A 25292-nucleotide genomic window follows, 5' to 3' on the forward strand; every position below is an offset into this window, starting at 1 on the left:
TTTAAATAAACTCCAAATAGATGTCTTTAAATGCACAACATACCTGGGTTACAAACAATAGCAACTGCATTGAAGTCTAGTTATCAAGTAATTTAAAAATCAAACTTGTAACACGATCTTTGTAACAGGACAATGCGTTTGAAATGTAGGCAAGCTAACGTTACGCTTTATTGTCTTAGAGGCATCAGTGTGAACGCTGATGTGACTCAGCTGGAAGAAGAATATTAAATGGGGTTGGGGGAGATCTCTGACAAGGCAACAGGCAGGTCGTGTTGGACCTCCAGCCAATTTCAATTTTATGTTTTATTTTTAAGATTGCCAATGTTGAAAAGCCCAATTTTCAAAGACGTAATGTTGGTAATGACACCCACGCTACCATAGCTTGCTCTGTAGAGCAAGGACCAGAATTCTCCAAGGTTTATGTACTTTCTGCAAACCCTAATTGCAATAAGTTGTAAGTGTTTTCCCAAGATGAATGAGTTCATCATTGGCTATTTTACGTCTTGAACACGGTTTATATATGAGAAAGGAAAGCACTGGGAGTTCATGACAACTCTGATGCCACGGAAGGACAGCTTTAGAAGGAGTTCTGAAATATGTCCAGGGCTCACTGACTTCTCTCTTCAAGGAAGGTGACAGAACTGTGTAGATGGGGACACCAGTGCGAGACCAGGCAGCTTGGCCATTAGGTGGCTGAATGACTCCTAGTAGAAGTTGGCTAGTTATCTCAAATACACGTCTGCAGAGAGGAAATTTTCAATCGGGCAGGGTCTAGTGACATGCCGGTTAACGTGCATCATTTTGAAGTGGGGATTAGCACAAGTGATACTGTAAGATGTCAGCAATGACTGCAGCGTCATAGAAAACAAGGTGATTTCAGTGGCTGACAGACCCACAGCCATGGCTGACATGGCGGTGGTTCTTTGCTCACATTCTTAATGGGAGGAAATGCTGAATTGCAGTTAGAAGTTAGTGGAAATAAAGATGTAATTTTTCCCCATTTAATGTATTTTTATTGATTTCAGAAAGGAAGGGAGAGGGAGAGGGAGAGGGGGAGAGAGAGAGAGAGAGAAACATCAATGACGAGAGAGAATCATTAATCGGTTGCCTCCTACATGCCCCCTACTGGGGATCGAGCCATGTGCCCTTGATCAGAATTGAACCTGTGACCCTTCAGTCCACAGGCCGACACTCTATCCACCAAGCCAAACCAGCTAGGGCTATTTTTTCCCCACTTAAAGCCACAGAAACTCCCACCTCCCCCTCAAATTCTACTTGTGGACTCTCCAGGGTGTGTGGGTCCAGAACAAACAGCCTGCTTTAGATAAAGCCAGCACATGTATCTCCCAACATATCCACATTTTATGGACAGCATCCCCATCGCTGCTCCAAAGGGCCCTTGCTAACTTAAACAGGGCTGGGAACACATGTGTAGGAAACTAGTTCTCCCCAGCTTGACAAGGCAACGGGCAGGTCGTGTTGGACATCCAGCCAATTTCGATTTTTTTTTTTTTATGTTTAGGGTTACAAACGTTGAGAGTCCCAGTTTTCAAATATGTAATCCCCACCCCTTTGGTTCCTTTCTTCGCTCCCTCTCCTCCTCCCTCTCACACCTCTGCCTTTCTCTCTCCCCTGGCTCTGCTGCTGTCTCCCACCCTCGCCATGCCCAGGTGTGTGTTCCTGCCGGACAACGGCGCCTTCTTCATCAACTACGTGATTACATCAGCTCTGCTTGGCACGGGCATGGAGCTGCTGCGCCCGGGGTCCCTCTTCCTGTACACCACCCGCCTCTTCTTCTCCCAGTCGGAGCCAGCGAGAGTCCACATCAGGAAGGTGAGGGCCGGCTCTCCCCTAAGCACAGCCCTCAGAGTGGCCCTTGGGAGGGCGTCAGGAAGGAGGCCTCCTGGAAGCCCCGAGTGTCGGGGGGGCGTGGTGGGAGGGGTGCTTCTTGGGCTTGGAAGGCAGGCTCCCAGGCTGATAAGGAGCCCCAGGAGCAGCCAGGTCACCTTCGGTGACTCCTGCTTCCTGCCCAGGACCAGGCCATGGAGTTCCAGTATGGGCGTGAGTACGCGTGGATGTTAAACGTCTTCAGTGTGGTGGTGGCGTACAGCATCACCTGCCCCATCATTGTCCCTTTCGGTGAGTCACACCCAGGCTGCACACCCTCAGTCTGGAAAGAGGAGGGGTCGAGTCCCACAACATCAGGCCACGCTCAGGAACAGAAGGAAACTGGGATGGGATGGCCTGTCCGCTGGGCAGGGGTGTCAGGGCCAGGGCCAGGACCAGGTCAGGAGGTGGAGGTGGCACGGCTGTTGACATAAGACATTTGTTAAGTGAATGCCTGAGTGAATGACTCTTCACCGAGTTGGCAGAATAGGTTCTGGGGCTCACGGGAAGATACTGGTTCCAGGGGTTGGCACCACGGGGCGGCCACAGCCTGTCCTTGGCCCTTGCTGCTCTGACTTCTCAGTTGTGTGGGGGCCTTGGGATAGCATGAGCCCCGATGTGGGTGGGGGGTGGGGGGGTGGGGCAGCCCCTGAGTGTGGCTCTGTTTTCCGGCCCAGGGCTGCTGTACCTGTGCATGAAGCACATCACGGACCGCTATAACATGTACTACTCCTACGTGCCCACCAAGCTCAACGAGCAGATCCACATGGCCGGCGTCAACCAGGCCATCTTCGCGCCGCTGCTGGGCCTGTTCTGGATGCTCTTCTTCTCCATCCTACGATTAGGTCGGTACCAGGCCTGCCCAGCTACTCCACCTCAGCCTGCTCTGCTCCCCTTCCCACAGCTCTGCTAGAACAGGAAAGGCGAGAGGAGCAGGCGCTGCTCATTGAGCATAGCCAAGCCCAGTGGCTTCTCGAGGCCTCGGGGCTTCTAGTAGAGCCTTTAAGATAAGGCGAGGGCTTGGACCTCCGCCATCTAAATCCTTTGCATTTTGGTTTACCACCCTCAGGGAAGAAACATTTTATTCTTTCATTCTCAGGGCTGGCAGAAAATAAGATATTAGCTCTCAGGATCAGTTCCCATGACATTCCCTCTGGGAGCCTATAGGATGGCTGGTCTTACGAGTTGCCCAAAACCCGGAGGAGGATTCCTAGTCTGCCCCCCGGCAGCCAGCTCTTGCCTCCTCTTGGCTCCACGCAGCTGCTGTCTCTGTTCCCACGGGCCAGAGACTGGAAATCCGCTCTGAGGCAAGAAGGGTCATTCTGACCTCCTCTCCTCCTTCCTCCTCGTGCCCGATACTGTTTTCTGCCTCCCCGGACACCGGCCTTCCCTCGGGGACACTTGCCCTTCACCGTCTCAGTGGCACGGAGAAGGGAGAATCACAAACATGGGTTCTTCCTCCCCCGCCTCCATGGCATCTGTAAACACGCAGCTCTCAGGCACCCCCGGTTTCAGATCCCCCTCGCCTTCTCCTGCCGCCTCGCAGATCTCACTTCTGTAATGCCTTTTTCTAAGTAGGAAGGACTGCATGTTTATGATCAAAATCAGAAAGGTCATCATTTGAATCCTCTGGAGCCTGAGGGCAGCTGCTCCCAGGCCTCGTTCTGTGCACATGTGTTTGGTTTATTTTTTTTTGGGGGGGGGGGGGGGGACGGGCAAAGTGGGAGGGAGTTTATAGATTTATTGCTGCTTTTTGCAATTTCAAAATTCTCTTTGTAACATTCAGTCCTGTATCCCAAGTTTCTTCACTGAACATTATGTTCTGAGCAACCTCCTGTGTTATTAAAATACTATTTGAGCTCATGCCTCTTACTGGCTGCATTAAACCAGCAGTTTTTAGTCAGTTCTCCGTTGTTGGAGGTCCGTGCTGTTTGCCGTTTTTTGCTATTATAAACACATAGGTACAAGCACTATGCGGTAGTGACGTAAAGACTGATCTTTAATATTTACCTAGTTACTCACTGCTACCCAAAAAAAGTTACCAAATAGCACCAAGCGAATCATAGATGACTTTTACTTATTTTACTTTTGTTTTTTTGTTTTTATAAATAGTTCCCTCTTTTAAATTGATTTTAAATAGAGACAGGAGGGAGAAGGAGAGAGAGAAAGGAACATCCATGTGAGAAACATGGATCGGGTGCCTCCCGCCGGTGCTCCTACTGGGGCTCAAACCTGCAGCCTTTTGGTGCATGAGATGATGCCTCAACCAACTGAGCCACACCAGCCAGGGCACAGAAGTGACTTTTGAGTTCTGGGTCGCCTTTCAGAGCCCTTAGCACAGATCACTGTGCGTGTGCACCTGGAAAGGGCTCACAGGAAAGGTGTGGGTCACAGACCGTAAGTGGGGGCAGTGGCACAAGCGAGTAACTCCAAGGTACTTCCCAGGGACTGTGAGAGAGGAGGTGACTGACGGATGGAGAGGGGCGTGTTTAATGGGCACAGCTCCGTTCCTCAGGCACCAACCCCTTTTCTTCTCCTTGGCAGGTTCATTCCACAGCATCACCATCTTCTCCCTCACCTCCCTTGTCGTTTCCGTGGTAATTGCCTTCCTGGGCACCCTTATAGGGAGGCTTCCGAGGGCAGAAGACTATGAGGTGAGTTGCCCACCTGCCTTTCCTTCACTGGTTCTCCCCAGCCCCTGGGGGACAGAGCCCTAGGATGCCCTCCTGACCTGGGCACCCACAGCACCACTTAGATGACAGGCTCTTGCCTTTCTCTCTGATTATGGGGTGCACAAACTCAGTGTGTGTGTGTGTGTGTGTGTCCCTTGCACTGCTCCCCTCACAGGGTGGGATATTTAGAAGACAGCTGTCCTCTCCCTTTCTCCCCTCTGTCACCTCCTCCCAACAGCAGGCCTCTGGCCCATCCCTGCTACAGTGCGAGCTGCTCAGCACTGAGCCGGGAGCACCACCCCAGGGGCTGGCGAGCTAAAAGAGGATGGAGTAAAGCAGAAGGGCAGGGGTAGTGAAGGACAGTGGCCTGGGGACAGGGTAGTCATCACTTTCAGGAGTTCCGCCATATTGGCCTTGAGGGTGTCTGGAGGGGCGCCTGGCTCTCTGGGCCCCGCGACTCCTTCCGCGCTCTGCCAGCGGGGCCCAGCCTGGTCAGTAGAGCAGGGAGCCAACCCCTGCCCACCGAGGGCCCTGCCAGCAACGCTGTGCGCTCTCACCAGCATTTCCCAAAGGGAGGCATCTGTGTACGCGCTGGACGGACTTCCAGTGGGCCCTGACATGCTTTTTCGTGGTTACACGTTTATTTTTCTGTGGGTTCCTATTTATTTCTTCTTCTGCTTATAGCAACTGACACAAGTTTTCTGTTTATACTAGTGAAGTGTTTCCTTTTAAAATGCACTTAAGTAACGAAAAGAAGTAAGTTGATCTGCAGCACTGGCACCGGCGGAGTCCGAGGAGGGAGCCTCTGGGAAGAGGAGCCTCTTGCTTCTAGTGGATCTGCCGTATCTGGGACCCTGGGCACAAGCCCTCGCTGCCCTCCCTTCCTGGCCCCCTCCTCCATCCCCTGGCCTGAGTGCCAGGCTAGCGAATGACACCTCTGGCTCTGTCTTCCCAATACAACGAAGCCACGTGATCGTGTTGTCTGAGTGTCCCCTCTGGAGAAGGAAGGTGGCAGGGGACCTAGACCATAGCGGTTTAGGATGCGTTCCAGCTACAGGGGGAAGTTCTCGAGGGGAGAAGAGAGATTTGAAATAAAGGCATTTCCTAGACTCAAAGCAGAATCATCTTTGAACCCCGATCCCAAACCTACGTTCTTCCCCCAGTGTGGCCCTTGGGAATGGCGCGTCCTGGAGGGTCGCCCTAGCATCCCAGTCGCCTCTCTGTTCCCCTGGCTTCAGCTGGGCTGCAGGTCTGGGAAAACAGATCAGTTGAGTTCAAAGGGAGCAATGGGCCCAGGTCCAGGGCCAGGCTCCTCTGGACGTGGGGAGGGAGAGGGCAAAGGGCAGATACCCCCATTCTGTGACCCTCCACGTTTCTCCCCACTGCTGCAGCCGGAGGAGGAGATGGAGACCGTGTTTGACATGGAGCCAAGCAGCACCTCCTCCACGCCCACCTCCCTTGTGAGTCAATGCCTTCTCCCCGGGGGACAGGTCAGAAGGGGATGCCTAGAGGGGCGCTACTCCAGTGGCACTGTGAGGGCACCAGCATTTAGTGCCCGCCCTGGGTATTGGGGAGGAGACGGGCCCCCCTCCCTGGGCTCCCTCCTCTGATGCAGCAGGACTTGGCCCAGGTCCAAATGCTGCCGTGGCCCTGGCTGAAGAGCAGGCAAGATGGAAGAGCCACGTTTAACTCAGCAATCTCTAGAAGGAAGCCAAAGAGGAAGAGAGAGGTCAGGGTGAACTCGGACACATCCACAGAGAGCTCAGTCGTGTAGACGCAGGGACGTGCTGGGGCTCGGCCTCAGGAGCGAAGGCTGCCTCCAAGGGCACAGGTGCGCAGACAGAGCTACAGGGAGCTATTGCAGGTCTGGACGGAATGGTAAGGTCGGGGCAGCGCCAGATGAGCGGGCCCATTGGCATGTGAAGAGACGAGGCTGGACTCAGAGTTCAGGGGTCCAGCAGGCTGGGCATTGGCTCCCACACGGTGGCTCAGCCTAGAGGGACCTGAGCACTCACCCACCTCCCAACCACAAGTATGGATGCAGGGCCACCGAGGCCAAAGCCCGGGCACCTTGGAGGAACATTGAAGAGGGCACTCAGGGAAGGCTTCCCGGAGGAGGAGGGGACATCTAATCTCACTCCCGGGATGGGAGTCAGGGTTGGCAGATGGAATAGAGTGTGGGGAAAGAGCATTCGAGGAAGAGGATCAGCCTATGCAAAGGCCTGGAAGAGATGATCGGGAACATGTGGGGAACCAAAGACAGCCTGATGGAAACTCAGAGTGGGCGGCAGGGCCCGGTGGAGAGCAGGCTCTTTAGTCCTGGCAGAGCAGGTGGACGTGCAGGCACACCCGTGCTGGACGTGCGCACCCTGGTGCGCAGAACTCCGCCATTCTCGCTCTCAATCTTTATGATAAACCCACACAGTAAGGGTTTTTATCCTCATTTTGCAGATGGGAAAACTGAGGCTCAAAAAGGCCAATTAATTTAGATCCCAGGGTGCTACAAGGCAGGGAAAGGCATAGCAAAGATTGAGCCAGATCTGACTCTAAAGCATGAGCTTAAAAATAAAAATTACTGGAATTGATTTTTCTAATCTTTTGTCATTGCAACAGTGGTATATGCAGATATTAAGGGGGAAAACAGCTAAGCAAAAATAAGAAAACAAAAAGCCCGTATTTTCACCACCCAGAGATGAGCACTGATACCTAAGTTATAACCTTCCATATATAAAATTTTTGCTAAAGTGAAATAATGCTGTATACCGATATATAACTCATGTTTTCGTTAACGATCTCCATCTTTCCATATAAATTTTTACCTCTTCAAATACTCAGTCCATATTCAAATTGTCCTCCATGGTCCAGAAATATCTTTCACAGCTTGTCCAAAAAAATCCATTCTCTGTGCCCCATTAATCCGGCCCTTATGCATGTCCCTTTAATTCTAGCACCTTCCCTTTTTAATGCTCGTTGGAAAAACCAAGCCAGTAATCCTGCAGAATGTCCCACCTTCTGGGTTTTTCTGTTTCTTACAGCAAATTCCACTGTCTCCTGTACTTCCTAAAAACTAGAAGTTAGTTCCAAAGGCTTGATAGATACCAGTTCGACACTAGGTGCCAGACCACATTCCAGGCAGCGCTGTGCCTCACACCAGATGTGTCATGTCCCTTTTACTCCCATTCATGGTAGTAAGGTGACTGAGGTGACTCCCTGATCAGGGTGACAGCTGGCTTCTTCTATTGTTCGGTTACAATTTCCCCACTTACCGCCAAGAGGTCATCTGGGGGGGTTGCTTTGGCGTTAAGCAGATGTCTAGACGCTTCTGTAGGGATATTGTTCCCGCATCAGCGAGGGCTGCTTGGTTTCACTGAAATGAATTCCTACAGGAAAGGCTTAATTCTATTCCATAATTACCTACTTTTAAAATAAGGAGTTGGTTTGAAAGCCGTTCCAAGTGCTATCCCTAGTACTTCCTGTGTGTCTTCCTGGGTTTGACAGGTCATATGACCAAGACCTCAGTTAACAGTCTCAGTTTCAAATCCTGATTCCCAATCAATGACCCAGCCTGAGGGAGTTGTGGATGCGCCTTTGAAATTGTATTAGAAAGTCACTAGCTCAGGAACTGGGGGAGGGTCTCCCCAGACCGCAGCACAGGCCAGCCTACTGGCATCTCCCCCCGGGTCCAGCCTGACCCGGCACCCAGAACGAATGGCACAGGCGCTGGAGGAACAATGCACTGACTAGGCCTGGGAGCTCGTAGATGCCCATTCAATGACCAAGAGCAACTGGGCAGGGGGATGGCCAGGACTTGGGCAGCTGGTGAAGAAGGACCGTGGCTCGAGGGGCCAGAGGCGCTGGGGGTAGGGTGTAAGGTAAAGGGTGTGTCCAGGATCTTGCCCGAAATGTGACCTCACTTCGATCTCCCCCTCTCTGTCCTGAGCAGCTGTATGTGGCCACCGTGCTGCAAGAGCGAGAGATGAACCTGACCCCAGCCTCTTCGCCCGCCCAGCACACCTACGGCACCATGAACAGAACGCCAGAAGAGGGAGAAGAGGAGAGTGGTGTGAGGGGCTTTGCGAGGGAGCTGGACTCGGCCCAGTTCCAGGAAGACCTGGAATTGGAGGGCTCGAGCCAGTACCACTGACCAGGACCCGAGGCCTCGCCCTGGCAGCTCCAGCTGGGAGTGGCAGCCAGGGGAGGGCCAGGCAGGGGGAGGCAGAGGGCAGCCCGGACCTCCCCACGACTTCCTGCAGACTTCGGAAAGGCCTGAGGCAGACGTCTGCCCATCTGGCCATTGGCCACATGGAGGCCCCGGCCTGCCGACCAGCTAGAATGGGAGGTGCTGGGCAGTGCACAGGGACCCCAGGATGAGGTAGAAGACACAGGCAAGGGCCATGCCTTGGGAGAGGTGGCCGAAGCCCTGGACACAGAGCCGGAAGGCTCGGGACCTTCCTGGGGTCAAGATGGAGAAACGTGTGCATAAAGGAAGAGGTGGAAAGAAGCCCGCTGACGACTCCCTGGGTCTTCGCTGCCCTGCCAAGGAGCTTCTGCTGCTGTTCCGCCCACCCTGCCCTACTCCCGGCCCCTCCCTCTGAGGAGGCAAAGGTACGTGTGCTGGGCCTCATGGACAAGACAGAGACCACCTCACCCCGCTTCCTCCCCTGCAGGGGGTGCTGTAAAGAGGACATTTCTGCCTCCACCGGGCCAGGGGCAGCTGAGACCCAAGACTAGAGAGAAGGTGATTAGGCCCTCCTGCTCCTCTGCCCCCGACAGAAGTCCCCGGGGCAGCAGGGCAGAGACCCTCCCCTTCCTACTCCTGTAAGAGTCGCTGGGACACGATCACTCAGGACTCATTAAACAGGACCTGTGTGCATTTTGATCAAGGCAAACCTCGGCTGTTACTCTAAGGGGGGAGGGGCAGAGGCAGAATTCACGGAGTGGGGGTCTTCTCCCAACACGTCGGGGGATGGGAAACCAGGCACAGCTCCCCAAGCCCCAGAGCCTAATCAGAGGACCCCACAGGCCAAGGAGGTGGCCCCTGCGAACTGCTCCTGCCTCCTGCCCGCCTCAGTGCCTGGGCCCTGTGTGGCCGAGGTGGGCAGCAACTTGGGGTAAGGAGCCCTTGCTTCACCCTGAAGCTCTGGCCACTCCCCGCCCTCCAGGTAAGACCTTGCCTCTGTTCTTGGACTGAAGACTCAAGTGGTCTCCAGGGTGGTCCTGGCTATGACCCTGCTGAGGCCCAGCAAAGAGTGGGTTGGGGTGGGGCTGTGACCTCCACAGAGAAGCTTCTTCTGGCAGAGGAAGGCTGCCTCCCAGAGCTGCCACCTCCTGAGGCCTGGAGCCAAATCCTGAGCAGAACCTATGCTGGGGACACCCAGGACCTTTGCCCCAGGCAGGCGGGTGTGGGCCTCTGCCTCCGGGGACAGGTCTCCATCAGGACTACCAGGCAGCAGCAGATGCGCACACAGAGAAGGGCCAGCGGGGGCCTCCGTGGACCAGAACAAGCCAAGTCGAATGGGGTCTGCATGCTCTAGAGCTCCCTCCTCCAAAGGCCGGGGCCCCTGCAGCCAACCTGCTGAAGGTGGCCCCGGGTCCCCTCGCTGGGTCCCAGGCTCATGGGTGACCCTGAACTATGTCCTTGCTTCATCCTTGCCCACATCCCAGCTCCAGAAGTTTCAAGCTTCACCCAGAGATTCCCCTTGGCCCAGACTTTGGCTTGAGGGATCTTTCCAGAGAGCTTGAGTCTGCTAGGGAGGAGGCAGGCTTCCCCCTCCTACTCCAGCTCGGAAAAGGAGGGAATTATACCCAGTCAGTCCCTCATAACCCAAGGCCCCCTCCCCCGAGCATTCCACCAGCCACCAGAGCATAGGTCCTTTCCAGAGCAGGGTGGTCAGGGCCCCGGCAGAGAGCTCCAGGCGCTGCCTGACCCCCAGAGTGGTTTTTTGTGTTGTTTTGTGTGTGTGTTTTTTTTGGGGGGGAGGGGGGGAGGGGCTGATCCTGCCAAAAGCTGGCCTGTGGGCTCGCCTTCACTGGGCACCTACCTCTGCTCTCTCCTCTCCTGCCCACCTGGCAGCCTGTGGAGCTGCATATGCAAAGGGTCACAGCAGATGACAGGGCAGTATGTCCGGAGCGGGGGGCTTCCCCCTCTGAATTGGGGTCAAGTGCAGACTGGTTCTGAGAGAAGGCAGTGCGCGAATGTTAGGAAAGTTCCAGAGTCCTCACTTCGCTAGCCTTCCTGGAGACCCAGGGCAACTGGCAAGGCTCCGCCACAGCTACTCAAATTCCCTCCATCACTGTGTGGGGTGTGGGTGTGCTTTGGCTCCTGACCCCCCCACATCCAGGCACCTCCCCCCACCAGCTTGGTCTCAGCCCACTCCTGCCTCATGCATTGGCCTCCACCTACCCCACTGGCCCACTTCCCAGCTGTCCCGCCCCTATCTGTCCACCGAAGCACCCCTCTCAGACCTGACCCATTCTGGGGGGAGCTGGCTCTGGGGTGGGGGATCCAGTATAGAGCCTTCAAGAAGGGCCCCACTCAGCCTAGAGCAGCTCCACACCTGCCCCTTCCTCAGAGCTCCTGGAAGCCAAGTGCCTATCAGCAGCATTGCCACCTCTGGGGACCCACGTGAGGGGTATGACTTCCCTTGGCCACCACCACTGAAGGAATGTGCCAGAACACCGAACCTTCTTGTTATCAATGCTGTGACCGTGCCTTGAATAAACAGTCCTCCCAACCTCTGCTGCCTCTGCCTCTGCCTCGCCACCCCCCCACACACACACACCCCCACCTCCCCCCAGCAGCTTCCCTCCACCTGGAAGGGATGAGCTCATGGGGATGGAGCACCACACCTTCATGGCTCTGGCCCCTGGGGACGGGACCCCCTCCCCCTGAGGCTTTGGTGGCCCCTGTCCTCCCAGGCAAGGCCTGACAAGTGCGCCTGATGTGCTGGAGAGGGAACTGAATCTGCCCGTTCTTTCTGCTGGGCTCCCTGAGCAATAAAGAACTCTGCTCCGTGACTACCCAGCAAGCCCTCGGCAGCCTCCCTGGGCAGCAGGAGCCCCAGGGTGAGTGCTGGGCCCTGAGAGGCTGTTGGCCAGACTAGAAACTGGATGTGACACGATGAGGATTTCAGATGGAAGCCCCCAGAAAGCGAGGCAGGAGGGCTCGGGTCTGCACCCGGGGCGGGGTGGAGAGTTTGGGAGTTAGGAGGTGTGTGGGCTGGCAGGTCAGGCCTGAACGGGCTAAGAAAAACCCCCTAGCCAGTGCTCGCTCTGTCTGCTGTTGTACCAAGGAAAAGAGGAGAAAAGTGTCCTGCCCTGGGCCGCGTGTCCTGACCGAGGACACCAGGGTTCTGCCTTCCTCTCGCCGCTTGATGACCCTGGGATGGTCATCTCATCCAGGAAGGAGGGGCAGGAGGAGGAGGCTGGCTGCTCTGCCTCATGACTGAACACAGCAGGTCCAGCCGGGGACCGAGGACAGCCTCTGGGGCGGGCATAGGGCTGTCCCCGGCCTCCCTGGGCCCTCTCCTGCACCTGTCAGTCCGCCAGTGGCCTGGGCTCACAGCCCCCCACGGCAGGCCCATGCCCTTGACCCTTCTCCCCTCAGAGCCATCTTTTCCACATCAATCAGATGAAATGCACGAGGGCTGCCTCAGGGGACAGAGAAGTATGACAGCCACCTGGCTGCCTGGGAACGGGGTGGGGCTGGCGGCTGCTGTGGGAACAAGGGCCTTCTCCTGGGACCTGTGAACTCCCATCCCAACAGCTGCTTCTCAGGGTCTCCTTCCAGGGGCCAGCAGGCTCAGGGTCCCCCCTGCTGCCCCGGGCCGTTCCTTGGTCCAGCAGACCTCTCAGGGGAATCTGCTCAGGCAGAGACAGACGTAGAAAGGCAGAGAAGCTGGAGAGGGAGGCTGTGGTCCCTCACGCGCTAAGTCCTGAAGGGAGAGTGGGGTCGGTCAGTCTCCTCTGTCCTCAGCAGCCGTGGAGACTGGAGGCCTGGAAGGTGGGGCTGGACAGGGGGTGGGACTTGGGGACAGGTCAAGAGGGAGGCCCAGGACTCTGGGTTGGCGGCTTCTGCCTAAGAGGGCCCTGGAGCTCCCCGGGGCTGGGAAGGAAGCAGGAGAGCCTGGGCTCCGGGAGGCCCTCCAGGGCCAGCACTCTCCCAAAGCCGGGGGTGGGGGGGGGGGTGTGCAGGGAGACTCAGGTCTGTCCAGTGACCTCCACGCGTGCCCATCTCCAGGTGTTTCAGTCCGCTCCGTGGCAGGCATGGGGGAGCCTGTTCGTGGTAAGGCGGCCCACAGGTTTTCTCAGCAGAGGATGTTTCCTGGACATTTGACTATCCCCCAGCCTTGACAACCAGCCCAGACCCTCTCAAGCCGCCAAAGCTGGGTTCTCCATGCTGGCTGCAAATGAGCCTCCTGGAGATTTCAACAATCCCAGGTCCAGGACAAACTAAACTTTCTGAGGTGGGGCCTGGGCACGCCTAGTTTACACAAGCCCCCCAGGTGACTCCTGTGCCGGGAGAATTGAGTCCCTGGAATGGGGGAAGCTGGTCTCAGCACCTCACACTGGGTCTCACCTGTGGAGGGTGTGGCCCTGCATCCTGGAAATAATTACAGCCCTCAGGTCGGGAACCCTCCTGCACTCTGCCTCCAGGGAGTACCTAGTAGGTAATCAAAGGTTAGGCCCAAACAAACATTTGCTCTCCAGTTTATGAGGGATTAGTACCCAGCACAACTCCTCTGTAATCTTACTTTGCAGTAAGTACTACTGTGTGGGCCACACGCACACACCAGGCCTCAGGGTCACTTCTGGCTACCTCTTCCCTCCCTTCCAAACGCAGAGCTCAAAGTGGCCGAACTGAACTTTCAGCCTTCCCTTTTCAAATGCAACCAACATCAGCACAATAAATGTATATAGTGGAGTCCTAGCCAGTTTGGCTCAGTGGATAGAGCGTTGGCCTGTGGACCAAAGGGTCCCAGGTTCGATTCCGGTTAATGGCATGTACATTGGTTGCGGGCTCCTCCCTGGCCTGGGCCCTCCCTGGTCGGGGTGCCAGCAGGAGGCAACCACACTATGTGTTTCTCTCACCTCGATGTTTCTCTCTGTCTTTCCTTCTCTCTTCCACTCTCCCTAAAAATCAATGGGAAAATATCCTCGGGTGAGGATTTAAAAAAGGAATTTATATAGTGGGTGTCAGGTAGGGATAAGTGCTTTGGAGCAAAAATAAAGCAGGGGAGGGGGAGGAGAGTGAGTGAAGACGGGAGGATCCGGGCCCAGCTCCGTGAGAGTGAGGTGTGATGTGGGCACATAGGGCTGCACGCAGGGGACGGATCTGGAGCATCCGAGGATGGGTGGCTGCCCTGACCAGCATGGATGGTGTTTAAGGCATGGATCGGCTGAGCCCTCGGTGGGAGCAAGTGGAGGTCAGAGGAGATCCAAGGGAGCAGGAGGAGCATCCAAAAGGAAGACTGAGCCAGAGGAGTGGAGTGGCAGCAAGGAAGGAGGAAAACCAGGAGAGCCTGTGTCCCTAGAGCCAGGAAAAGGAAGGAACTCAAAAAGGAAGGAGGGAGCCGAGGCTCTAGCACACTTGACAGTAAACTCAGGGCACAGAAGAATGAGTTCAAAGGTGCCATGGAGCAGCACCAGCCAAGTTAGAATGCTGGACAGGCCGTTAGGCAAACAAGCTGGTTTCTCCCACAAATCAAAGGTATGGGGGATGGGAGAGAGGCTGTAGAGGAGTGGTTCTCAACCTTGGCTGCACATTAGAATCACCTGGGAATCTTTTTAAAATCCTGATTTCTGGGTCTCATCCTCCAGAAAGTCTGTTTCTTTGTTACTAGTGTTGTGGCCCCGCCCCATAACAAAGAAACAATTTCTGGAGGATGAGACCCAGAAATCAGGATTTTAAAAAGATTCCCAGGTGATTCTAATGTGCAGCCAAGGTTGAGAACCACCGCTGTAGCAAATGAAAGTTTTGACACAACCAGATGCAGTCGGTGGCCTTTGGTTGCACCTGGGTTGAACAAACCAGCTGCAGAAAGACATCAGGGGATTTCAAATATGCACCGGGCATTAGGTGAGGTTGAGAGAGTCTGTCCATCTGGGCAGGTGTGTTGGTGGAATGGGTTAAGAGGTGAACAACGTATCAGCTAGAAGTTCATATGGAAGACTCCACTGGTGAAAGACCAGGAAGGTGGGATTTGCTTTAAGACTCTCCAGCCAAATAAAAGCGGTGGGGAGGTCTTGAGCGCTCACCACTGATGCTGGGTGAAGGGTACGTGGAGATTCATGAGGCTCTGATTTTTGTGTATGTGAACACTTTTCCATAATAAAACGTTTAAAAATAAAGGCAAGAGTGATCAACTCTTCCCAGTGCTGCTGAGCAGAAGAGCAAGACGAGGACGGAGACATGACCCTGAATTTCCCAGGATAAAGGTTGTTGGTGACCTTGACCGGAACAGATTAGGGTGGGGATGAAAGCCTGGTTGAAATAGGTTCCCATTTGCTCATACGAGTGAGGAGATGAAAAACTGCCAAGAAAGACAACTCTTTTAAGGAGCTTTGCTACAAAGGAAGTAACAGGGTGGGAGCTGGGGAGAGAAGAGGCGTGTCAGGCGAGGCAATTCTTTGCATAAGATGGGACAGTGAATGGATAAACTGAGGAGGGCCCTGACTGGTTTGGCTCGGTGGGTAGAGCGTCGGCCTGCGGACTGAAGGGTCCCAGGTTTGATTCCGATCAAGGGTATGTACCTCGGTTGTGGGCACATCCCCAGTAGGGGGTGTGCCGGAGGCAGCTGATTGATGTTTCTCTCTCATCGATGTTTCTGACTCCCCTTCCTCTCTGTAAAAAATCAATAAAATATATTTTTTTTAAACTGAGGAGGAATACAGGGTGGGTGGGGGATTACAGGGCTAAGAGACGGAAGGAACTACTCCCCCCGCCACACACACACATACACATGCACACACACGTGCACAAGCAGAAGGGTAGCCTTTAGGACAGGAGGAAAGCAATCATGCTTGGGATGGCTCAAGAGACAGGTCAAAGGAGAGGGCTTGGTCTTGCCGAAGCCAGGTCACCCCGGTCGCCTGAGTGGGTGTCAAACACTCGGGAACCCTGGGCCTGAGTCTAAGCTGTTACCAGATCTCACGGTGGAAGAGGCCCTCTCTCCGTGGAGAGTGGGGCTCAGGAAAAAATGCTTTTGGTGCCACGGTGGGAAAAGCATTCCTAACATGCTCCAGACCCACTGTCTGCAGTCACCCCGCCTGGCAGGCCTGGCCACCTGAGCCCGGCTGGGAGCTGGGGTTCCGCTGGCACCAGCCACATGGTCTTGGCTGAGAAAACTGAAGCCTCAGGGTGAGGACAGTGGCCCGGGTTCAGCCCTTGCAGCCATTCACAGCCCAGCTCTAGGACCCCACACCTTGGAGGCCAGGAGCATGTCTGGGGTTAACCCCAAACCTGTTGATATGATACCTACTCCTTTTTATTGAATTTATTGGGGTGACAGTTCACAAAACCATATGGGCTTCAAGTGTACAACTCAACAAAACATCACCTGCACACATTGCATCATGCAGTCATCTCCCCAAATAAAGTCTCTTTTTGTCCCAATCACCCCTCCTCCCCACTTTTGCCCACCCCCACTCCCCTATCCCCCTGGCTATCACCATACTGTTGTCTGTGTCTGTGTCACATTTGCTTAATCACTTCATCTTCTTTCATCCAGCCTCCAGTGCCCCTCCCGTCTGACAGCTATCAGCCTGTTTCATGTATCCATGCCTCTGTTTCTATTTTATTTGTCATTTTATTTTGTTCATTAGATTCCACATATAAACGAGACCATATGGTATTTGTCTTTCTCTGACTCATGATATGCTCACTCTTAATGCTGCTCCCTCCCCAGGCCCTGGCTAACTCTCTACCCCTATCTGCCTGAGCCTCCCGAACACACACACACACACACACACACACACACACACACACACACACCTGCTCTTCAACTCCAGTATATATTATTCCAGGTTAACTCATTTACTGTCCTTAAAATACTTGCCCTGGGATTGGTACCTTCCCCTCCAAGTAGGATCTACAAGACATCCTCAGAGTCTTTGGTGCCCTTTGCTGCTGTCTTGGCATCTGGCCCATTCCTCTCCCTGGCCTCACCTTGTCTACCAGCAGGTGGGCGCTCCCAGGTCCCTGACCAATGACCTACTTCAGATCTGAATTAGCATGGGCATGTGTTGTAACAAACCAACCCCAAAATGTATCATGGTACAAACACAATAGTAGTGTACGTCTCTTTCCTGTAAAATTCAAAATGGGCGAGTGCCTGCTCTATCTCCTGGAGAAGTTCCTGGCCCCACCAGGCACTTGTGAATAGTGGGTTCTCTCCTCCAAGCAGTGATTCAGGGACCCAGGCTCCTTTCACCTAGTGGCTCTGCCATATTCAGCACATGGTCTTCAAGGTCGCTGTGAGGTCTGCATCAAGCCAGCAGACAGATGACAGAGCACAGAGGAGCATGCAGGAGTTTTGGGGGGCCAGGTCTGGGAATAGCATACGTGTCCACACATCCTATGGGCCAGATCTTGGTCATATGACCCATCAAATTGCAAGGGAGGCTGGGAAACATAGTCCAGCTCTATGCCCAGGTGGAAGAAGAACTGGATTTGGTGCCCTGCCAGGCAGTTTCCACCACAGACCCTTAGCTCCATCTCCACCATTGGCTTCCCCAGGCCCCTCCCTTCTTTTTACCTGTTCTCACGTTGGCCCTCCTGACCCCAACCTCCTGCCCTGTCCTACATCCATCACTCTGCAGCTTCATCCTGTACAAGTTGACACCCAAGAAAAGACCAGTCCCAGAGGGTCAGAGAGGCACACAGAAGAGGTTTATTCCTCATGAGTTTACACAACCACAGTCCAGAACAAAAGATAAAGTGCAGACAGCTCAGGGCGAGGGTAGAGGGCCTCTCAAACCGCCTTCTCATCTATCCACCCACCTGAGTAGGGCACACACCGGGCATGAAAGCTGGGGAGTTGTGGGCCCACCGTTGGTGCTGGCAGAGGCAAAAAGGAGGGTCAGGAGATGAGACCGGGGCCCTGCTGGGGTGGGTGGTGAAGAAGAGCTGCCCGAACTCAGGTCTCTCCGAATGAAGGGGCCCCTCCTTCCTTGGCCTTCAGCAGCCCGACCCCACCCTGGCTGGCTAGCTGGTTCCTACAGAGAGATGGTAAGGGAGCTGCCACCACAGTGCTGAGTGAGGGGAGGGGAGAGACTGCAGTGACATCTCAGTAGGCCCCTGAGAGCCCAGTGAGCCCCTCACAAGCCAGGTCACCTGTCCCTTCAGAGGTTCTCCTGATGACCTGCCTGTGACTCCACCATGAAGGCTAAAGCTGTCCCTCCCTTTCCTTGTGAAAAGCAAACACCCTGGGAGAGGAAAGCATTCAAAAGGTGCCTTGAGCTCAGCCATCCCACCCCCGACTGGGCCCAGGCTCACCCCAGAATGGTGGCTGATGGAAGAGCCCCTTTCCTCAAAGCCCAATACCTCCCTGGGCCCGAGACGCCAATGCTCCCAAAATACTGCTCCTCCTCACGGAAGAAGAGGGGGCACCAGAGGGAGAGAAGGAGGCAGGGAAGAAGCCACTGGGGTGCAGGGAAATCCAGAAGCCCTTTCCTAGAGGAAAGGCGCACCCCTCTGTACTTAAGTGGGGGTGGGACGGGGACCCAGCCCTGCTCCATCACCCCTGCAGTATGGTCAAGGGGACAAGGCTACACCAGACACAGACCAACAGACAGACACAGACAGATGAAGGCCACCAGGTGAAGGCTGCTGGGCAGAAAATGCGTCTTACTCGCCATCCCAGCCTCGACTCATGGCCTGTACCACGGCCCCGTAGAGCTGGCGCCAGGCTGCTCGCACGGCTGGTGTGAAGGCAGGGCCCAGGCACTTCTCCAGCATGTAGAGCAGGGCCTCGCCCACCGTCTGCAGAGGCAAGGAGCATCTTGTCATTCCCAAGGCAGGAAGGAATCACTCCATTCCACAGGTGAGAAAACCGAGGCCTGGGGCTGGGGCGGGCTCCTGGTCCTTTCCTCTCTCTTACACAGGGTTCATGCTTTCTGAGCAGGATTCTGCCCTAATCCTTGGGTACCACACTGCACCCACTTTCCCCCTTAAAGTGAGTCTTTATAGTGAACAAAGCCTTTCACCCCACTCCCAGCCTTGAAACCATCCCAGGAGTGAGGCAGAGGCATTGCCTGGGACTCCCAGCTCAGACCAAGCAGAGCCATTGCCCACAGGCCTGTTTCCTCCTCTGCAAGGCAGCACTCGTGGTATGAAGAGCCAGGGGGCTCTGTAACCAGCTGGGCCATGGTTCACTTTCTGACTCCACCACTTATGAACTGCGACCTTGAGCAAGTTATGTCACCTCTCTGAGCCTCCCTTGCTTCATCATTAGACCAAGAAAGTAAAACAAAACAAAAGTTCTGATTCACTGGGTTGTTGAAATGATTAAATGAGGTCATCTATAAAAAGCTTAGTATAGCATCTGCGCACAGTAAGCCTTCAACAATAATAATGGCGCTCATGTTTAGGCATAATAAAATACCATTTATTTATTCCACAAATATTTACTGACTGTCCACTGGAGACCAGGCACTGTGCTAGAGCGGGAGACGGAGAGTGCCAGACAAACTCGGTCCCGTCCTCCAGTGCCTACCATCTGGCAGGATGACTGGCCTATGTGGTAGACGGCCACGTCAGTGCCCCAGTGAACCCCATCTTGAGTAGGGATCCTTCCCCTTGACACTGGGCTCAGCTGTGTAACTGGCTTTGGCCCATGGGCTGTTAGCCAGATGAGGCATTAGCAAGAGTAGTGCAAGCAGAGTCTGGGAAAGCACTGGCACACCGGGCTTGACCTCTTCGAACACTCCCTCTTAGAACTCAGCTGCTGCGCTGGACAGACGCTGGGCCAGACCACCGAGTGATGAGGCCACAGGGAGAGAGACCCCGAGGATGCCAGGCCACCCTGGACATTCCATTCCCAGCCGAGCTCCAGCTGAGTGCACTGCATGAGTGGCTCTAGCCACACCACGTGGAACAGAAAAGAGCCCAGAGAAATTAGGCATCGTTGTTGGTTTGAGATGGTCTTATACACAGGAACAGAAAACTGAGCAGACCGGCTAATCCCACAGGCTCCTTGACGTTCTATGGTTCTAAGAGAAGTCACTCCAGAGAAGAAAAGTTGGAGGCTCAGAGAGGTCAAGGCAGCACCAGGATCACACAGCACGTGTGTAACAGATGCAGGTCCCTCGCCCAGTCGTGTGAGGGTATAGGAAGGGGGAGATAAGGGAGGACTGGGAGAGAGTGGGGGCCTCAGGTCAGGAGCTCAGGAGAGAGAGGAGCCCCTCTACCCACCGAGAAGGAGCTGAGCTTCACACCCACTGCACGGTGCTTCCGGCCCAGGCTGGCCAGGTACTCCTCCAGCGAGGACAGGTCCTCCACATTGGTCACCGCGGCATCAATCACAAGCATCACCTGTCAAGGCCAAGGTAGCAGTGAGACAGGCAGAGCCATCTCCCTGCTCACACCCACAGTCCAGAGCCTGGGGGTCCCGACTAGAGGTAAGAGAGTCATGAGAAATGGAAAGCAACCTGCATCTGTATACAGTAGGTGTTCAATGTGTGATGGCCGACATGGTGAGAGAAGCCTCTGAGAAGCTCAAAGCTCTAAACATGCCTGCGGGACAGTGTTGTCTGCCTGGGACGAGGGGAAACCGAGGCCCTGGGAGAGCCTCTAAGAAAACCCAGCTTGGTTTTCACAGGCAGACGGACGGCCCCTAGTAGATGAGCGCCAGCACCACCCAAAGGAGCCAGGGACGAGGCCTAGGGCAATGACAGAGCTGGGACCAGCTGGCTGAGCAGAAGGCTGACTGGCCCAGACGGGGTCCAGCTCAGCGCAGAGGGCAAGGAGCAGGAGGGCAGTAAGCCCAGGCCTGGGGCAGAAAACCAGTCATTTTCACTACCCCATGACCCTCATTCTCTCCCAGGAAGGCGCCTGCTGGATCCTGGAGGCCACCCCAGCTCATCCTTCCCCTCACCTTCCTGATGTGGTCCAGGAACTCGGGGGAGGAGAGGCAGTCCTCGGGGCTGGAGTAATGGCGGCAGTTGTACTGGAAGAGGGGCAGCAGGTCGGGCTCCAGGTCAAACAGCCTGCAGGGGGAGGTCCACGTCAGCCGGTGTTAGCCCCAGCAAGCCCCGCGAGCCCTGGCTGCCACAGTGGGAGTGGGAGTGGGCCAGAGGTTTGGCCGTAAATGACAGCATACCCTCCAACCTGGTACTGACCCCTTCACCAGCTTTGCCGAAACCCCTTCCTAGAAAGAACACGGGTCCCCAGGCCACTCATAGGACCCAGCATGTTGAGGGGACTGAGGCAAGAAGGCATTCTCAAACAGAAAGCCTGGAAAAAGGCTCTCTCTCTCTCTCTCTCTCTCTCTCGCTCTCGCTCTCGCTCTCGCTCTCGCTCTTGCGTTGCAAATTCCCATTTTGCGGTCAGAATCTCCTAGTCGCATGTGTCTGAAGGGGCTCTGGCCAGGATGATAATAATAGTTAAGAACTCCTTACCCATTTTATGGAGGAAACAAAAGCCCAGAGAGGTTAAGGAGCTTCCCTGGGGCCACACTGTTCGGAACCACAGAGGGGGCCTGAGTAAGCCAGGGAAAGCCGGGAGACACAAAGCAGAAGCTCTCAGCCACATCTGAGAGGGCGCATCTGGGTTCTGGGTAACTGTGAATTTATTTCCATTTTGGGGGGGGGCGTTGCAAAAGCTTCCTCAGAAGTTCTGTGCTGGCTTAGGAAAAACTCTGGTGGAAGGAAACCGTGCCTCATTGTGATGGCCGAGTGGTTAGAGACCCTCAAGCTGAGGTTGAAGATTTGCCTCCTCCTCCCCCTAAGGGGCTGGCACACCCTTACCCCTTCAAGGTGGTGTGACTAGGGCATCTGTCCTCCCCCGCCTGGGGGTTCTCTGTCCTAGCCTGGTCTTTTCCTGGGAAAGGTTGATCCTCCTGTTAGTTGGTGGAAGTGCACTTTCCTGGGGCTTGGACCCCGTGCTCTGCCAGCCAGGCACCCAGAGCCCCCTCCCCACACGGGCGGTTTCCCCTTACTGGCAGCGCCGGGCACCCCTGGAGTTACTATCCCAGGAACAAACTCAGGAGGCGAAGCGCCTGGGGTGGTGTCTGCTGGCCCCAGTGTAAGGAGATTCCGGAGAGGACCCGCTCCGCCCCCAGAGAGACTCGCTGGGCAGATTGTGCCGCGCGGGAAGCAAGAAGGGGTCCTGGGCCGGCTCCTGTGCACACATCTGGAGGCGCCCGGTGCAGAGGCAGCGGTCAGCTCTCCCTCCTCTGGAGCCGCCAGCCACCTGGAACCATTCCTGGCCAGGTCCCCTGCCTACCCTGGCTCGGGGCCACCCTCACCTGGTGAACAGGACGGTGCCGTGCTCCAGTGGGCTGCGGCTCACCGCTTGCCAGCTCTGCCGGATCAGCTCGGGCTCGGGGCGCTCCATGCTCGCCCAGGGACGCGGGGCGCAAGGCTGGAAGCCTCGGGGCGCGAGAAGCCCCGCCCCCTCCGGCCATCAAAGCGCACGTCTCTGGGCAAGGCTCTGGCCCAGACCTGGTGGCACGGGCAATGCCGGCTTCAGAGCTGCACAGAAATCGTGGAGCCTGCACTGAGTTTGATTGTCTCAGGTAGGCTCTGCATGAGCCACCTTTCCACAAGCCCCTCAAACATTTCCTGGAGCGTTTGAGTTGTCACCCCTTGGCACAGGGTCTCCTCCCCTCCTCCCCAGGGTCAGACGGGGGGGCGGGGCAGGGGGGGATGCGAGGGCGGCTACCTCTACGACTAGGCTGAGGCTAGGGGTGCCCTCTGCCCTGGTTCGGATCTGACTGAGACACCCCCACTCCTCAGGGGCACTCACCCTTAGGGACAGGGCCCGACCGCAGCCATTTCCAGCCAGGCTGGGTTTCCCGAGACTCCATGCGTAGAGACCTGTGGGCTCCAACTCCAGCCCCAGTTCTGCGTGGCAGGGTGGGGTCCCAGCTGCAGCAGCTGTGAGCATCGCCCTATGTGGACTTTGAGGGAGTTAAGCGCGAACAGTCTACCATCCCATGATTTTTAAAATATATTTTTATTGATTACAGAGAGGGAGAGGGAGAGAGAGAAACATCAATGATGAGAGAATCATTGATCGGGTGCCTCCTGCATGCTCCCTACTGGGGATGGAGCCCACAATCCTGATATGTGCCCTGACGGGGAACTGAACCGTGACCTCCTGGTTCATAGGTAGGCATACAACCACTGAACCACACCGGTTGGGCCATCCCACGATTTTTAATAGATTTTTTAAAAGATTAAATACTTTTTAAAAAGATTAAGTACTATGTATGTTATTAAATAGAAGTTCAGGCCCAGAATCTCAGGCTTGCCATTCAGGGTGTAAAGTTGGCCACCTGTCAATTAGACCCAAACTTTCCTGTTTCAGTCATGAAGGTTCCTCAAGCCCCACCAAGTTCTAGGGGCCCAGGTTTGGGAGAGCAGGCACATTGCTCACCATTTCTCATTTGGGAGTGTCAGAGCCCATCTCCTCTCAGGCTGTCCACTTCTCTGTGTCCTCAGTTGTGTTCAGTGTACAGCTGGGCTGGGTCTCCATACCCAGCCTCTCAGTCCACCGCCTTTGTTTTCACGGACACAAAGGAGGGGCGGGTGCTCTGGGGCCATCAGTGATGGTCAGGCTGCAGCTCCACGGCCGGCCCTGTGCTAGGCATGGAGTGCTGAGTCCCTGCCTTCTAGAACTTCTCCTTCTGGCCCTGAATCCAGATGAAGCACCTCAGCAGAACTCGCCTTTCCTGCATCCAACTGAGCCTGATGAACCCGTCCAGCTGCTCTCCCTCTTCCAAGGACCCAGGAGTTTGAGTATCCCTAGTCCTCTCTCCCCCATCTCTCCACACAGCTCGGCTCTCTGGGCTGGAGCAGAGCAAACTGTAAGGCAGCCTGGCTTGTGTCCTAGAGTCTAGGAGAGCCCCATGTAGGAGCACAAAGGGACGGGAGGCTGAGGGGAGAAGGCCAGGGTGCTCAGGGACTAGTCTTCCAGAATGGCACCCCCTGGCCCTGCAGCCAGGTACAGCAGGTCACAGGGAAGGTCACGTCTCAAGCGACCTTTACCTTCTTTCAGTGCCCAGATGCCCAGTGCTCCCTGCAGGCCACCTGGCTCCTCAGAGGTTTCCCACTCCACCCAGTTTACATGGCCTGGCAATGGTCTACACTGGGACCCTCTGGCCTCCTTTCTCCGTGGGACAGGGCCTGGGGTCTGATGCGTTAATGGCCTTAGCACGTAGGTGGTGAAGTCAGCACTCCCTCTGCCTTTCTCGGACCAGGAGGAGGCAGGGGAGGGCTGAGTGCACTCCAACCTCTGTTCCCCTGGAGAAAAGGCCTGGGGACCTGGCTGGGCCCAAGCATTCCCACCAGAGATGGAGGGTCTGAATCCATATTTGAGTGACTAGGGAAAAGTCACAGGAGCTCCCCTCCCTGCCCGGCATCTGCCCATGATCGGGGCAGGAGGTTCTAATCGAGGAAATCAGATACTGTTCTGGAGCCAGTGCTGTCACTGGGATCAGTCACCACCACCAACAAAGAGCTAGCATTATTGAGCATTCATGTCCAGATACTGAACAAGGCACTTTGCATCTTTTTTTCATCATGAGCTCTTTTCATCCTCACAGTAACTCTATGAAGTAGGTACTATTTATTATACCCTCTTTTTACCATTGAGGAAATGGGGCAAAAAGGTTAAGTAACTAACCCGAGATCACAGTTAGTAAGTGGCAGGCCCAGGATTTGGCCTCAGGTCTCACTCTGGCCCATCCTTTAGGCCTCCATGCTCCATGGCCTCCCTCATTTTAGTGGACTGTGACCAAACGGTATCTCCATAGTTCAGACCAAGCCAAGGTCACTGGGTCTGGGTCAAGGTTGTATTGGAACTGGCTCCTTAGATGGCTTGTGAGAGCCCAGTGTCTGCACCTCTCCAATTCCTACAGTGGCATCAGGTTGCTAACCTGAGGCAAGACATGGTAGGAGTATTTACACCATGAGAATTGGCAAATGGTACAGATCAGGGCTTTTTCCCTCCCGGAAACCAGAGGCTGGGTGCACCAGGAAACACCAGGCCCCAGATGAGCTGTCAATGTGTTAAGCAGAATGTGCGAAGAAGCAGGTGGACTCTGCACACCTCCGAACTGGGCCCAGGCCTTCTCCCCAGGGACCCAGGTCTGCCAGCTTGTTCTGGGAAGGTGCTTCTAGCTCCAGGACCAGGCTGGAAAAGCAGAAAAAGCCCACCTTGGTGACTAGGCCAAGTTCCAGTAATCACTCATCGTGGGACCTTAGGCCAGTAGTTTAATCTCTCATGGGTAGAATGGGGACAAAACCAGCAATGACTTCACTGGATCTTTATGGGGACAAGAGTCACAGATGTCGGGACTTCGTAAACTAAGCTGTGCTAGCCAGGAAGTGTTCAGTCCTCTTCTAACCTACCTGCCCTCAGCATTTTCCATCTCCTGAGGGTCTGCATGGCCCGCCATCCCTGCCTCCAGCTAAGAGGAGGGTGGTCCTAAGAGGGGGGTGGTTAGCCCAGAAGCCCCCAACTTTACAGTACAGTGCTACTCCTCCCCATCTCACCCCCCATCCGCTTTC

General features: G+C 55.2%; 2 protein-coding genes across 5 annotated transcripts in view; one reads left to right on the top strand and one right to left on the bottom strand.

The window, feature by feature from the left end:
• The window catches only part of TMEM63C (transmembrane protein 63C), a 68664-nt gene extending 57371 nt beyond the window's left edge, over positions 1–11293 (top strand). For all 4 annotated transcript variants that reach the window (XM_006778821.2, XM_015558058.1, XM_015558059.1 and 1 more), the window contains 6 exons: positions 1671–1833; positions 2034–2139; positions 2565–2732; positions 4432–4541; positions 5951–6019; positions 8503–11293. In XM_006778821.2, the coding sequence (XP_006778884.1) occupies positions 1671–1833; positions 2034–2139; positions 2565–2732; positions 4432–4541; positions 5951–6019; positions 8503–8703 (817 nt within the window). In that variant the 3' untranslated portion in view covers positions 8704–11293. The remainder of the gene's footprint in view (positions 1–1670; positions 1834–2033; positions 2140–2564; positions 2733–4431; positions 4542–5950; positions 6020–8502) is intronic.
• A 6140-nt stretch (positions 11294–17433) lies between these two features.
• NGB (neuroglobin) lies at positions 17434–22173 on the bottom strand. The gene is made up of 4 exons (XM_006778822.2): positions 22025–22173; positions 20654–20765; positions 19972–20091; positions 17434–18540 (listed from the first exon to the last, which is right to left on the bottom strand). The coding sequence occupies exons 1-4, from the start codon at positions 22111–22113 to the stop codon at positions 18406–18408; spliced, it is 456 nt and encodes a 151-aa protein (XP_006778885.1). The 5' UTR covers positions 22114–22173; the 3' UTR covers positions 17434–18405.
• Positions 22174–25292: the final 3119 nt, after the last annotated feature.

The sequence above is a fragment of the Myotis davidii genome, unplaced genomic scaffold, assembly GCF_000327345.1.
Source record: "Myotis davidii unplaced genomic scaffold, ASM32734v1 scaffold309, whole genome shotgun sequence".
NCBI classification, from domain to species: Eukaryota; Metazoa; Chordata; class Mammalia; order Chiroptera; family Vespertilionidae; genus Myotis; species Myotis davidii.